Genomic DNA, 15,369 nt, shown 5'->3' with positions numbered 1-15,369 from the left:
CAACAGATTGACTTATGAAATAGATAAAATGATTATAAAATATGTTGAAGTCCTTGTGTTTGTTATCATTTAAAATACTGAGATAGTACTATTGTTTTTGGGGGACCAATTTTCGTGGTTTCGAGGATAGACTAAACCATGAAATTTGGTTCCTAACGAAAAGGAAATTTTCATTGATGTGTATATTGAAAATATCAAAACCACTAATTCAAGAATCCATGAATTAGTCTTTCTTTGCTAATCTATGGAAGTTGGTATCCACAAATGAAAATACTTTCACAGTATTGAGAAATTCCTCATCATTAGAAGCTTCAATAAATCAGGTATTCAAAGAAGGATCCAAGATCGAATGATTCAGACCTATTTACGATTTATGGGAAAAGGTCCACCAGTCCTACCACTATATTAGCAATTCTAACTACTGCTATATACTGCAAAGATTAGATTCAGACTCCTAATCACAAATTTTGTTTCACAAGAATTACCTGTTATATTGTTAATAGTAAAACGTCATTGTAATCTCAATTTTAGTGGTCCCTATCAAGGTCAGGTATGCAGATCACAGTCCTGAAACTCCTTCTGAATGGTGGGAGGTTCGATAAGACTATTTCTTTAAAATACAGTTCTATTTCATATAAGGCAAATGATATTATTGCTGCTTCTAACTCATGGTCTGTTTGCTTGCCTACTCACTTCTACAGATGGTGTAATGTTGAAGTTGGTGCCTTATGTGGGTTATACCTTTCCAAATCTCTGTGGTGTCTAAAATTTGAACTGGAAAGCATGTACAGATTATGAATCTTCCAGATTTCATAATATCTATGTTAAAAAACAGATTAAAATGACAAAATTCAGGATTTTAGGCATCATTTACACCTGTATACGTGGTACATCATACAAAATTTGCGATGTATTTATTTAGATAAAATACTGCCAAAAGTTTGGATTGTCATAACAGGTCTGGGTATGTTGTATGTTATTGCATTTGGAAAACTTTTTCCAAACTGGCCGTAGCATATTATGAACATATACATTCTTTTTTGTAGAAAATAGAATAAGTGACAATGAAACCCTGGAGAATGTTCCAAGAAAATCCTCTATTCCACTTCAGGAAACTCAACAGGAGAATATCAACGGCCATGCATCTCGTACCAGATACACATCTACAGGGTCTGACAATAGTGGAGATGATCTAAAAATTAAGAAAAATACAGGTATGATCATAGTGGGGGACATTTTAAAAATGAATAATAATAATGATAGTCAATGATGGAGACAAATCCAAATATTTGACAATAGAAGGAAAGATCTCAAAAGTCAAAAACTCCTAGCATGTTAACGGCAGGGGAGATATCAAACTAAAGGAAGGTACAGGCATTACAATGAAAAAAAAATAACACAAAATTTAGCAAAATTACTTGTATGTCAATGAAGGGAAATACCTCAGTACTTGTACCACTTTCATAATAGAGAAAAATACTGATATACATTGACTAAGAAAAGGAGCTAAATTAAAAAAGATGCACAAAAAATTGAGTTTGACCATGGATAAATGTTTTACCTTAAAAGTAAGTAAGCACATCAATTTTCCTATTGATACATGTATTTAGTTAGCATTAATTTTACCATTTGTAGGTAGGGATCAATACACGCCAAGTTGGCTAAAGACAACAGAGACTCGTGGCAAATCTCCTTCTACACCTAATCTTGCCTTTTGTACACCATCCAAAGATACTGGAGAAATACCTCAATGGAAAAAAGAATTGGCTGAAAAACGAAAAGGCAGAAAAGACAGTGATTTGAGATTCACGGTAATTATTTTTTTTTCAACTCTAAAAATTTAAAACGTATCTCTCACAGAATGAAAGTAGACAGTTTAATGACAAAATAAGTGAAACAATTTGATATTTTGGTGAATTTTATAATAGTTTATTATGCCTCCACTCAATGAGTTGGCAGTATTTAAGGAATGTTTATAATTCTTGGACAGGTTATATAAAACTAACCTGGCTTGCGACAGTTTACACATTTTTAGCTCACCTGGCCTTTGGCCAGGTGAGCTATTGCCATCACTTGGGGTTCATCGTTGTTGTTGTCGTCATCATTAACAATTATATAAAACTCTTCCTCTCTGAAATTACTTGACTAATTAGAACCAAACATGGTATGAATGTTCCTTCGGGTATCCTGCATAGAAATTGTATGGGGATTTTCGATTCGTAGAAAAACATGGCCGCCATTACTAATAATAAAACACAAGGGTCAGACAGTAGTTTTTTGCATATATTTCCAAACTGTTAGGTTTAGCCAAAGTCTTTCAATAGATGAAATGATCCTTATTATTATGACTACAAAAGTCTTCAGGGATAAAAGTTGCCAGACGACTCCTTGTAAGGGTTATTGCCCTTGAAAGGGGAAAAATGAAAAAAAAAAGACTTTTTTTTTTACAGTTTTCAGTCAATATCTTGAAAACTATGATAGGTTAAAAGAAACTTTCAATTGTTGAAATGATCCTTATGATAAGTCTTACCAAAGACTTCTTGAGTCAGAATTGTTGGACAACTTCTTGTTAAATTTATTGCCTTTGAAAGGCAAAATTCAACCAGGTGAGTGATTCAGGCGCCACTTGTTTATAAACCTCTTCACAGTTTATAAGTGGAAACTGTCGCAAACCAGTTTATTTCATATATAAACCTGTTCAAAAATTCCTTACATTTTAATTTCTCATTGAAGACAGTTTGAATACTAATAAGTGATTCGTAATCAAAACATTATTTTGTTTGGGATTATTTGAATAGCAGAGCATGGACAAAATGAAGTTAGTGATGTCATAGTACCAAGCCAGGTTATACAAAATAACTTGGTTTACTCAAATGAGAACCACCAATTAGAAAGCTTGTTACAAATCAAACTAAATTAAATTGGAATCACCTTGTCTGTTTGTCCATCAAAGTTTTTTTTTGTTGCTATATCCTCTACTCTTAATGGATGGATTGATTTCAAATTTGATGAGTGGTTTTATATATAGATCGGGAATACTTTTTAAACAATTTGGTTGCTGTTTGATTTCAACTGCTGTTTCATGAGACTTCACCAATTTCCATTGATGGAATGATAGAAAAAAAAAATTGTCATTGTGAGACTCAGAAAAATCTCAGCTTCCACCATATGAATTGATTTTCAAATCAAGGGAACAAGAGGTTATAGTAGTAATCAAAAGAATGAAATCCAGGGACAAAGACCAGACATGGAAAACAGACATACACAACAAAGAACATAAAGTAACTAAAATCAGACACACAAAGTAAGAAAGGTAGATGTGTAACTTGGATTCCACTAAATGTAGGGCTTTATGTGGATGATGCATTCATTATAAGTAAATTTGGTACATGTCCGATATCAACTTCCTGTCTCATGGGACATTTTAAATGATGGAAGAATTGAGAAAATTTTCAGCAAAATATCCCACCGGAAGAATTGATTTTAAATTTAATGTATGGTTTTATATAGATAGGGTGTATATTGTAGTAATTTTAGTTACTGTTCAAAATCAACTTCCTGTATGGGAGTATTCCTAGCATGACAAGGCGTGCAACTTTATGTTGTGTTTTCATCTGTCTGTCTGTGGGCACATAATTCAGTAATACTTTTATGGAATTAGAAACACTTTAGTAAGATATACATGTCTTTCAATTTTTATTGCAGCCCAAGAAAGATGCATCTGGAGATAAAGAATTACCTCCCTGGAAGGTAGAACTAGGACAGAAGAAAATGAGACAAACTCCTGCTAAAGGTAAATATTTTTATTCGTCTTAGGAATCACCTTTTCTATATATTTGTCTATTTGTCAGTCCACATTTATAGAAGTACAACTTCCCCTAAACTGCTTGATGGATTTTGATGAAATTTGTTAGAAAGGATAGACATCATATATAGATATGTCTGGAGGAAGGTAACTGAAAGGGGAGATAATTCAACTTGTGCGTTTATGTGTCATGGTAATGTATCATACATTATATGTAGATGTGCCTGAAGGAATATGATTATTGTTGGAAAGTAGGATCCCAGCAAAGGAAGGTAATCAAACCTATCGTGTTTAAAGTCCAAGTAAAGTGATTCTTTTTATTGTGAGCCTAGTCACAATATTTCTAGGTAACTTAAAAAACAATCGTTTTATCAGAAAAATGAGATGACACGTTTATGTACAATTTTAATGAGTAGAAATTTTCACCTGATCACATTTTCTACAATAAAACTAATGCAGGGGAAAAATGGGACTTGAACTGTAATGAATTATAATGACATTAATTAATGATGCGTCTCCTGCCTTTTATAGTTACACACCTAGTCTTGTATGAACGAAAATGCTAAATATGTGGGTTTACATTGTCATGGATACTTGCTTGTATATTATATTTAAAAGGACATCAAAGCAATTTATTTTCTTCAGTTATTTTCATCATCAATGTTTTTTGCAAAGCTGATTTCTCCACTTAGCCATTAAATTATGAAAAAGCCTTTGGTGGTTTAATTTCAGATACTAAGGCATGAAATAACAAATGATAATGCATTATATAACAAAGTTGAATATAGAAATATTCAGCCGAAACAGCATTGGAATGTTTATGATTGCAGTTCTGGATATCCCATTACCCCAATGAGAATCAGGGATAAAATTGAGAATAATAGAGAAATAAAGTATACATAATGATAATGAAAGGTTCCAGTTGCCAATAAAAATAAAAATATATGCCATCTGTAATTACTGCTCTTTTACTCTTTCACACTTCTTGTATATGTAATTGATTGTGTGTGATTTCAGTACAAGAGCCAAAGGTTAAAACCTCTGAACCTGAGTGGAAGAAGGCTGCAGAAGAAAAAAGGCAGAGATTAAGAAGTAAGATATATAGTCATACCAGCAGTGTTAAACTTGGCTTGTATGAGTTGCCGTAAAAAATACATGTTTTCCTTTAAAAAAAAAATAAAAAATTCAAAGACGGGGTAAAGGGGTTTAGTTTTTATGAGCTATTTTAAGTTTGTGTTTAGAATGTGGTCATTCATTTTTTTTTATAGAAATATCAGAAAAAGTTTGCTCATACCTTCAAAATTTCTGACAGCAGTGCAATACAACACAATGCTAAACTGCTTGCTTACTTTAGGTTTAGGTGAATCTAATTATGATGATGATGATGGTGAGTTATGATATTTTTGGGTATTTGTCTATACCATGATGTCCATGGGTCACCACAAGTAAGGTCTCACAAATCCTAACCTTGTTTGGCCATACATTTGTCATCTTGCATTTAATCAACACTTCTTATTATGGATCTAACATTAGAAGGTTAATTTGTCAAGCATATCACGAATTTGGTGTAATATTTCATTTGTAGATCAGATCATGAAAATAAATTCACAGGAATCTCGTAATATATAAATAACATAGTATAACTTAGGTTAAAAGTATTTGCAGAGTAGGGCATCAGTATATTGAATATATTTTCTTTTTTTATATTTAAAAATTTTTTTTCAATTATATGAGATATACTGCAGTTTATATATCTTTCACACAGAAGTGAATTTCATGCTTAAAGATAAGGTTATGTCTTGTGCAATTTTAATGATTAAATTTGTATCATTTATGTATGATGTAGGTCAAAAATCAGTTGGTAAGGGGAATCACAAGCTATTTCATGATTTATTTGTGTTGTTGTAGGGTAATTTTGTGTTTTAGTGCCAGTTTTGCAGTTTTTTCAGTTAATTTGGTGAAGCAGTTTTAACTTAGCAATATGTTGTTCATGCTACGTTTGTATTTTAAGATTTTTTACCATTCCATTCCTTTCCTGTATTTCCCTCTAGACCATTTAAATAGACACTTAAATTTGCACTATTGAATTATGGTATAATTGATCTCATATGGAAAAGGAAAAATATTCAAACTTAATACTATCCAGTGTAATGACCTTTAGGATCAGAAGATGACATTTCTCAGACAAAGTCTCCTCTTAAATGCAATACATTAGAATAACACACATGGATGTTTGAATTTGAGCTTTGCTTCTAGAAAAATACCTAATGCTGGTTAAATGTTTCTCTTTTCTCTTGCTTATAAAATGCAATTTCTAAGTCATATTTTTACTGCAAAGAGGTACATATTACCCCTCGAATCTTAAAATGAACCACTATGAGGCATTTTTAAGTGTTTTTGATTTTATACAGAGGCAGTTGACATGTTGGCAGACAAGGATTGAAGGTATTGTCCTGTTCACAACCTTACCGTGTGACTGCTTTAGACAGTATATGTATAATAGCCCTATCCATGCAGATTTCCATCTATTTCTACAACGATTCATTCCTTTTTTATCCTCCTGTGCAAATTTAATTATTTGTTCACCGTTATTCAAAAACAAGTTTGAATTTGTTTTATTTGTTGTGTATTGCCAGATATTGATTATAATTTGGTATAAAGATAGTTTTGATTTATATAATATTTGCTGTGTAATAAATTTCGATAATTAATGTGTAAGATAAATTCTGTATTCTCACTCTTTTATTTTCTCCTGCCAAAACATCACAATTTTTATCATCTGATGTTAACTTCAAATTGATATCACTGATGATATGGAATATTAATCGGCAAATTACAAAATTAATAAAAGTCTTGTGAAAATATCAAAAAATTTTGAGAAAATCTATATAATTAATTTGATAATCAATTGGTTATTGTGAATAGATATGATTACTGATATGAAGATTACTGAGAGATCTGGCTTATACACAAAGCAAGTTTGGTGTGCTCATTAAACCAACAGGCTTTTTTACACTTGTGATCATATATTGGTTATTTAGTCTTTTCATTTAATTCTCCTATAATTCAAGAACAATTGCTGTTTTATCTAGTTCACCCATGATAATGTTTTAGACGTTTTGAAGTTGTGTAATAAAAGAATAATTTTGATTGTCCTGAACAAATGGAATTCAATAAAAGACCACTGAAAAGCAAATGTCAGATTCATTTCTGTAAAAATAAACTGGGGTTAAGAAGAGGACTATAATTTCTTTCCTTCCTAATTAGAAATAAATTTCTCATAAGTTGGGGTAGGATATCATTAACTTAGCAAACATTAACACATTCCATAAGAGGGTATTGGAGTGGGGATAACTAAATTTTAACTGTTAGGCAAAGATGGGAATCTAAGATTTATCTTAAGCAGTATTAAATAGGAGCTTATAATCATTTTATAATTTATTGAAATAGTGTTCATTGCTAAACACACCTCCTCTCTTCAGCATAACCCACATTATCATCATGGATTTGAAGTGATTGCACCAATATCTTTTACAGAATGCATCGTGATGGGTTGAATGATATGAGTTAGCTCCCTTCATATGTGTTGGCAAAGTGGTTATTTTTCATTGATATCTCTAAGTGTGATGAGTAAAGCATTTAGGTTTGAAATGATGTGATAACTGTTCTGCAGATTTTCCAGTACAAAATTAGAAATATTTTTTTAAAAACAAATAATATCAACTGCTACTGTGTTAGTAAAAAAAATGTTTAAAGTGACTTTTTTTTCTTTTCTGAAGCATGTTTTCTTTGGATAGCTTTAGTATAGTTATGTATATAATTAGATCCTTGCTAGAATTAATTTTATTTTATCTTATCTTGGTTTGTCTTCTCAAGTTTTGAATTGTTCTATTTGAGCAACCAAAATGCATTGACTGTATATTTACTGGGGATACATTTGCTACTGACAGTAAATGACACTATGGGTATGCCAGCTTTCCTACCCTTGCCTGAACTACCTGTTTGTCATAGCATCACTATGGTGGGTCACTAGTAGGGAAGAAATGTAAAAAATACTTCATATAAAAATTAAACTTGAAATAAAAACGATATATGGCTAGAATAGGAAAAAATGATCAACAAAGCCTCACGTTTTATTCCACTTCTTAGCCTCATCTGTATATTGTTTTTATTTCAAATCAGTACACTAGTTATTGTCTACCATATTCTATTATCACAACAGTAAATTAGCAGGGATTCCGATTTATTGAAAAGAGGCTGTTCCAGAAAAAGTAGTGGTTCAGGTTATGCATTTGACCATTTTCACAAAATTAACAAAGTTTTTCAAAGAAACGTTTCCATCCCTTTGAACTGCCTCCTCAATGGATCTGCTGCTGAATACATAAGAACTATTGCTTTTTAATTAATAGGCTTTTCCCAAAATTTTCCTCAAAAGTCTTAGAAATGAACTCCTTTGTCTAGGTATTTCTCCTGAGAGAGAGAGTGAGACATGCAGGTGTCTAACATGGTACACTATGAACAATACACAAACTGTATTTTTGGATATCAAACCTGGAGATATTTTTTTCGTGATACTGAAAAACAAAACAAACAAGAATGAAAAAAGGTCAAGGTGATATTGAATAGCCTATACAAAAACATTAGGGTACCAATAATTCGAAAGTTTGCATGAGGGTTTAGTTTTTACTACATTTGCAGTCACTTCAACCCCCACACAAACATTTCCTAAGACATCTGACTGCTGAAGTATTTTATTTATGGGTTTTAATACTTAAACTTAATTGCATCAAGTTTCGCTTCAGTTTGAAAAATGGGGTTCAAATTTTACACATTTTTTTCGTTTAACCTACATGACCTAGTCATTAATTTTCACACATGAATCTTTGCACTAAAATGATGACATGTTTCTTGATTAAAGCTTCTATACTTAGCAACAGAAAACATGCACCAGGTTTTTTCTGCTGTACAATTTCCACAGGTTGAGGTACTTAAATACTAAAATATTATAAGCATCTTCTTGGACATAAACATGCCATTGAAGGATTTTGGGTTGCCTGGTAAAATGGCAATAGAGGATTATCATTTTATCCAAAGAAGTGGAAATATTGCCTGACTTTAGTCACATTAAGGCGTAGTGGTTATGAAAAAGTTAATCACCAATCCAAAATGTTTATTTTGCCTTGGTAAAGAGACACATGTTGCATCAGTTTTGGACAAAAAAATTTCATTTTTTGAAAAATGTCTGAAAAATGTCAATTTTTTGAAGGATCATTACAGAAAATATGGAAATCCTCCATTTTCATAGAATTGGATGCTATAGAAGTCAAATTTTCACCTCATTTAAGTAAATATGGATCTGAATTTTATATTCCAAAGAAAAATACTCAAGTTGTGCATTTCTTTGGTTGCTGAGTATACTGAGCAGTAGCATTGCAGATTCTAAAATAAACATTTTTCATCTTAAATATAAAATGCAAAGAAAATTTCCACATGATTTCTCTGTCTGCTATTTAAAAGCTTTTAGCTGCATCCAGGGACAGCTATATTAATTACATACCAGGATTACATCCACTGAGGATAACTTCAATAAACAATAAAAGAGTTTTATTGTTTGACAGTACAAAAGAAAAGTACAACTTTACATTAGGATTACTCTTATGGGAACATTTTGTTTTAGATATTGGTTTCTATTGCTAATAGTAAATAAATATAATGGTCTTTCCTGTCAGGACTGATTTATATTATGACCGCTTATCAATTTTAAGTTGATTTTTTCCCTGCAGTGCTTTTGGGTTTGTAGATGTTAGTGTTGAACAATGGTGTATATTGCTTTTCCATGGTGATAGTATGCTAATAATGATTTGTTAACTTGTTAGGATTTAAGAAGAAGTACTGTTTCCATTAATTTACAATTAAGATAAAGTCATGTTGGAAGTTTTGATTAACAAATATTATTTTCATATCCACTAGAAAAGTGATAAGTGTTAAAATATACTTGTTTCTCATTGCTTGGTTGGTTTTGATGCCCATAATTTACTAGATATGTTAGGCAAAAAAAAAAAGAAAAAAAAGAATAATATTAATAAAATTATAAAAAAATGAAGACATGTGTTTCCTGCTACCCTTATTTTTTTATGCTACCTTATGCATTTGATGGCAATTTTGGCTCAAGCACCCTTAAAATCTTCCTTGTTTACTCATTAACTCAACATAATTTTTTTTTTTTTTCTACCTGCCTGCGTTATGTTTTTCTTGCTGATTGGAATAAACCAAACTTTTATTTTTTGGTCTTATAACACTGTCTATTTGTCTACGGTCTAAAGAAAGTATATAGGGAAATTTCTTATTTATGTTTGTTTTGAAGAATTCTAACATTTTTCGTATTTGAGAGGTAACTTTAATGATGGGACTAAATAAAATCTAAAGAAAATTTATCAGTGGAAATGTTAGATGACAAAATTTGATTTTTAAACTGGAAATATTTGTCAGAAGTAATGTGTAAGCTCCTCTTAATGAGGACATGATAGTTTTTTATGTCCCAGAAATTGATTTGTTAAGATAGCTTTTCATCTAACTAGAAGAGATTACTTTTCCTGTTCCTTTTCACAAGAAGAAAATAGTTGTATTTTTCTGCTCCCTTTCTGGAGAAAATAAAATTTTTGCCTTGTCCAAACAACACTTTTTCAAAAGGCAAACTTGTCCTGCTTTCCTTCAAGTAGAAATAATTATATTGTCATGTTCTGTTCCCTTTCAGTAGGGATATCACAGAGTAAAATGTGTAGTTGTGTTGGTAGCATTAAGACGTTCTTAAATAATTTCCAGTCTAAGAATCAGGCAAAATGTGTATAAGCTGTGGCAATTAAGAGATTTTATGGTATTATCCAATTATTTTTACTTAACTTCCAGAAATAACCATCAAAGTGATTGTTGAACTTCCTTTATAAGAAATGTATAGGTCAAATTCAGTTGAAATGCAATATGGAAAACTCCCACCCTATATAAGTATTCCAAAATACCTATATCACAGTTGCTTCAGGATTAATTTAAGAAGGCTAGAGGGAATAAATTAAAAATTACAGATTTTTGATTATTTCCTAGATATATTGAATATATTTGAGGCCAAAAAAAAAGAGGAGGCAATAATTGGGAGTAATGATGAGCCACCCATTGCTGGTTCTTCCACAGAATGGTACTTAAGTATTTTCTCAGCCAGGAGAAAACAAATGTTGTACCCTAAATAGAATTACCTGGTATTGTGAAGTCATGAAGAAAGATAAACTATCATTAATTATTCATAATTTTCTTTGCAGGTTCTGGGTTACTTGCATCAGTAAAATCATCCAAGTGACATTCTCTACTGACCCTTTAAATATTCTTCAGTCAACAAGAGGACCAGATTTTATTATTTTTATAATTGACAATTCTTTATTTGGTTGGTTTTTGTAGTTACTTGTTATTTTTAAGGTTTTTGATTAAAAACATTCAATCATATACTTTTGTGTTGCAGTATGATGATTGATTGCAATTGCTATTTTTTTTTCTACCAGTTTCATTTGAAGTGCATTTTCTCTAAGGGTTCAAGACAATGCTGTATCACATTGTGTTAGTAGAGATAATGGTAAACAGTTGGTATTTTAGGATAGAAAACTGTAACTTTCACATTAATTCTGGATCAAGTTTATATTTTGGTATTGATTTATTACAGCTAATATTTTGATGAAATAAGAGCATTGCAGCTTTTGTTTAGCTTCATAGAAATAGGTCTTGATATGTTTTCATTGTAATGTGCTAAAAATATCAGCATTTATATAATTATATTTTTCGATAGATATTTTTCTTTTTCCAGACATCTGTGATATTTTTTGTGCTGTATGATTTATGAACAATCCTTAGTCTTTACTTCATGATTTCAATTTGTCATTTGCTGTAAGTTACCATATAAATAACTAGAGTATTATTTTTAAACTTTGCCGATGAGGAATGAAGCCATTTGTTCTGAAATAACATTTGCCTTTTTTGATATGCCTCTGCTATGTTATATTTCTGATGTCTTGTCCAGTGGAAAGATGCAAAACTATAAAAAACATGATCTGCATCTGCATTAAGTTAAAACAGTCACTTCCCAACTGCATATTTAAAATAACCGTAATGCCCATGGTGAACACTTGAAAATGCTTCACAGGTTATTGAGTGTGCATCACGTGATTAAGGTAATTTCTTCATATATAAATCATTCCTTTAATAAAACTTGGCTGCACACTTACATGTAGTAATACTTCAGGTAGATGCAGGGTTATGGCTTTTTAGGATATTTTTTAGACACCAGACTTTCTTCGTTTATGAAAAGGTAGTGGTTGGTCAGTTAAACAAATACATTTTCTGCATTTTCAATAACACTTTGAACTATAGAAAAGCAGATAATGAAACTCCTGTTAGACATATGTTAATTTATGATTAAATGTTAAAATTATAAATAAATATATTAGTACTAAATAATGATAATACACCATGGGTTGATATCTTGATCTCATTGTGTGGCATATATGTGTTTTTTGAATTGATCTATTTTGGTTTTCCATTATGACCAACCCTTTCGCATAATATGTAGGTAGTCAATATACCCAACAATAAAACATCTGTTAAGAACATATTCATAATATTTTCACCTTCAGATTCAATTTCATCATCGTAAAATGGGTTGTTTTGTTTAACTCTTATTTTTATATATTTGTTTTTCACTTACGAATATCTTGTAGAGGAAGATTCAAGGAACCCCTCTTATTTAAAAGGGAAAAAAAACATTCATAGTATGTCAACTATTTTGAATGGGAATTTATATTGTTGAGCCAGAATGACATTTAACTTCTCCATTTATAGAATGGCTAGGAGGTTTTAAAATAGCTACATGGCGTTTGCTTTTGTTACACTAAAATGATAAATTTACATTCCACAGAAAAAAATCACAATTTTAAATTCTAATATCAATCATTGTTTTTTTTTTTTTATTTTATTTACATGGCATTTCCACTCTTCGTTGTTTCATTACTTTGCAATTATATAGTCAGCACAATATTTTTTTTTTATGTTACAGTATTTTTGGAAGGCATTCCGGTGTACTGTGATATTTACATGTACAGATTTTATTAAAATGTTCATTAACAATTTATGGTATCACATCAAAGAAATCATTTAATTTCTGGATAATAAAGTCATTGCTAGTGTAGTGATCTCCTTTTTTTTCTCAGAAATAGAGGGACAGGGATATTTATTTGTGCCTCCATGTTTCTTGTGCTGTCCATTCCTGTTGTTAGAGTAATCCCATTTTTTTACTACAAGTTTCACCCCATAATATTTTTTTGCCTTGCTTTGCATGGCATTTAATTCAATTAACGCCCCCCCACCCCTAAACTCAAATCCTGGATCTGCCCTTGTACTGTTTTCATTTCTTGTTATATCACAATACTATTTGTAGATGAGTTAAATATTTAGAAATTTTGTCCTACTTTTTATGGAATTCATCTATCTTTTGATTTAATTTGTTTCACAGGGTTAATTTTGACATTGACATATTTTGTAAAAAACATAATGTCAAAGTCTTTTTTATTATTCTAGAAATTAAAACCTCTAACATGCTATCAACATTCCATTGTCTACATTTGCTCAATTATATATAAATTTTAAGAAAAAATCTAGTGACTTCTTACTGAAAAACGTTAAAACATTTATTATGCTCCATACAACTATTCCAATACATTGCGTTTTATTTTTTGGTTGTTATAATGCATTACAAAACATTATTTCATCATTGAATATTGCTTAGAGCTATTAAATTCTATTCAGGTTTTTTTATGTTTTTTTCTTTCCCTGTTGTGTGTTTTGCTTGACTATTCAGTCACATACTATATCTTCCAGAGAACAATAATTTGTTCCATGTTCTGACAAATAGTTTGTAATTTGCTTGCACTATAAAATAATATATCTGCATATGTTGTGTATGCATTGAAAATGCTGGGTTTGTTTAGAAAGTAGACCTAGGGGAAGAGAAACAACTCTTGAAATCAGTGATGTGTTTGTATCATATTCAATTTCACTGAAGCCTATCAAGCTTTCATTTGAAACAGAATGAAATCAATCCAGGTTACTTTGATGCTTACATGAGATTGATGTAAAATTGATTAAGAGTTTTGTCCCTTACTTCCTCCTTCATTTAGTATTATAAATTGTTAATCTTTGGTCTTGTTTATGTGTATTGTGTAACTACATTTATATAAGATGCTTTTGTCCAAGTTTTGTACTATTACACTTTAGACAGGCCATGTTTTTTTGTAATTTTACATTAATACAATTACTTTATTTACAATATAAATTCTATTTTAAATTATTGAAAGAAATTTTAAATGTGTACCAACACAAACATTGTCATTGCTTTTAAGTATTTCTCTGTCTAGATTTGGGCAAAATATATATAAGGTGTGGTACATGAAGGAAAAAACGCAGAGATTTTATATCATCAATCAATTTATTATACCTGATAATCACCAGAAATAACCATCAAATTGTTTGTAAAATTTGCCCTTTTTAGATATCAATAGGTCAAATTTAGTTGAAATGCACTATGGAAAAATGGTGGGAAAATTTTCCTGCACTATTTCCCTATATAAGCAGTAAAAAAATATCTACATCACAGATCCTTCAGGATGATTTTAAATAGCTTTTTTGGTTGTTTTCTAGGTGGACTGAATATATTTTCGGCAAAAAAGTGTAAATTGAGGAAAATGATGTGCCACCCATTGCCTGATTCTTACACAGAATGGTACTTAAATAATTATTTAGTTGACTATATGAACTATTTACTGAAATTCTACTTAATTATATGTAGAATCTAATCTAATATATAAGTTTATGTTTGGTTTATGTAAGGAGATTAACCACTACAGTAATGTATACATATATGTATTCTTTCTGTATGAAAGCAGATTTTTAGTTTTAAGTCTGTCTTTAAAAATCGATATATATGGAAAGCTGAGTTTGGATCCTCCTCAACACATGTGGCTGAGTGCTATATAGTTTGATGGGTAGTGCTTTCAACATTATTATATAGGTAATAATCTATGATATAGATTAAAATTAAGTTATATTTAGTTAAATAATTATTAAATGATATATTTATAGTGTATTGTAATACAGCTGTCTTATTTTTTAACTTTAGAGTTACTAATAACAAAAATGAAATACCCGACCTGCAAATTGAACATCCTTGATGCCATTGTACCAAAAATAAAAACAAATCGCCCAAGCCTTTTCTTGGTATAATACGACGTCTCATCAGGTGGATGTTAAGTGATGTATCATTAACGAAATTGGAGAATGCGGACTAGATGTTAAAAGAAATTGAGAAAAAAAAATTTATTAAAGGTAAAAGTAATAGTTGTATCCCGAAAATCCGTGCATCTTGATACAATTGCAAAGGACTCGGATATTAAATGTAACAACGATAGTACCCTCTAATAATATTTGATAGCAGAAGTAGCTTAATTAAATAAATATGAATTTAAAAATAGAGT

The 15,369-nt window shown here is 30.6% G+C and overlaps 1 protein-coding gene across 10 annotated transcripts in view; it reads left to right on the top strand.

The window, feature by feature from the left end:
* LOC148607775 (uncharacterized) overlaps positions 1-14,987 on the top strand; it is a 46,657-nt gene extending 31,670 nt beyond the window's left edge. For 5 of the 10 annotated variants that reach the window (XM_088546998.1, XM_088547000.1, XM_088547002.1 and 2 more), the window contains 6 exons: positions 1,047-1,214; positions 1,636-1,811; positions 3,706-3,793; positions 4,823-4,897; positions 5,160-5,192; positions 5,652-6,192. In XM_088546998.1, the coding sequence (XP_088403124.1) occupies positions 1,047-1,214; positions 1,636-1,811; positions 3,706-3,793; positions 4,823-4,897; positions 5,160-5,192; positions 5,652-5,713 (602 nt within the window). In that variant the 3' untranslated portion in view covers positions 5,714-6,192. The other 5 variants (XM_088546994.1, XM_088546996.1, XM_088546992.1 and 2 more) reach the window with 5 other exon arrangements.
* The last annotated feature ends 382 nt before the right edge of the window (positions 14,988-15,369 follow it).

The sequence above is a fragment of the Perna viridis genome, chromosome 9 (genome assembly GCF_037379345.1).
Source record: "Perna viridis isolate PV_CMFRI_1.1 ecotype Kerala chromosome 9, ASM3737934v1, whole genome shotgun sequence".
NCBI classification, from domain to species: Eukaryota; Metazoa; Mollusca; class Bivalvia; order Mytilida; family Mytilidae; genus Perna; species Perna viridis.
This window is presented reverse-complemented; position numbering and strand designations above follow the sequence as displayed.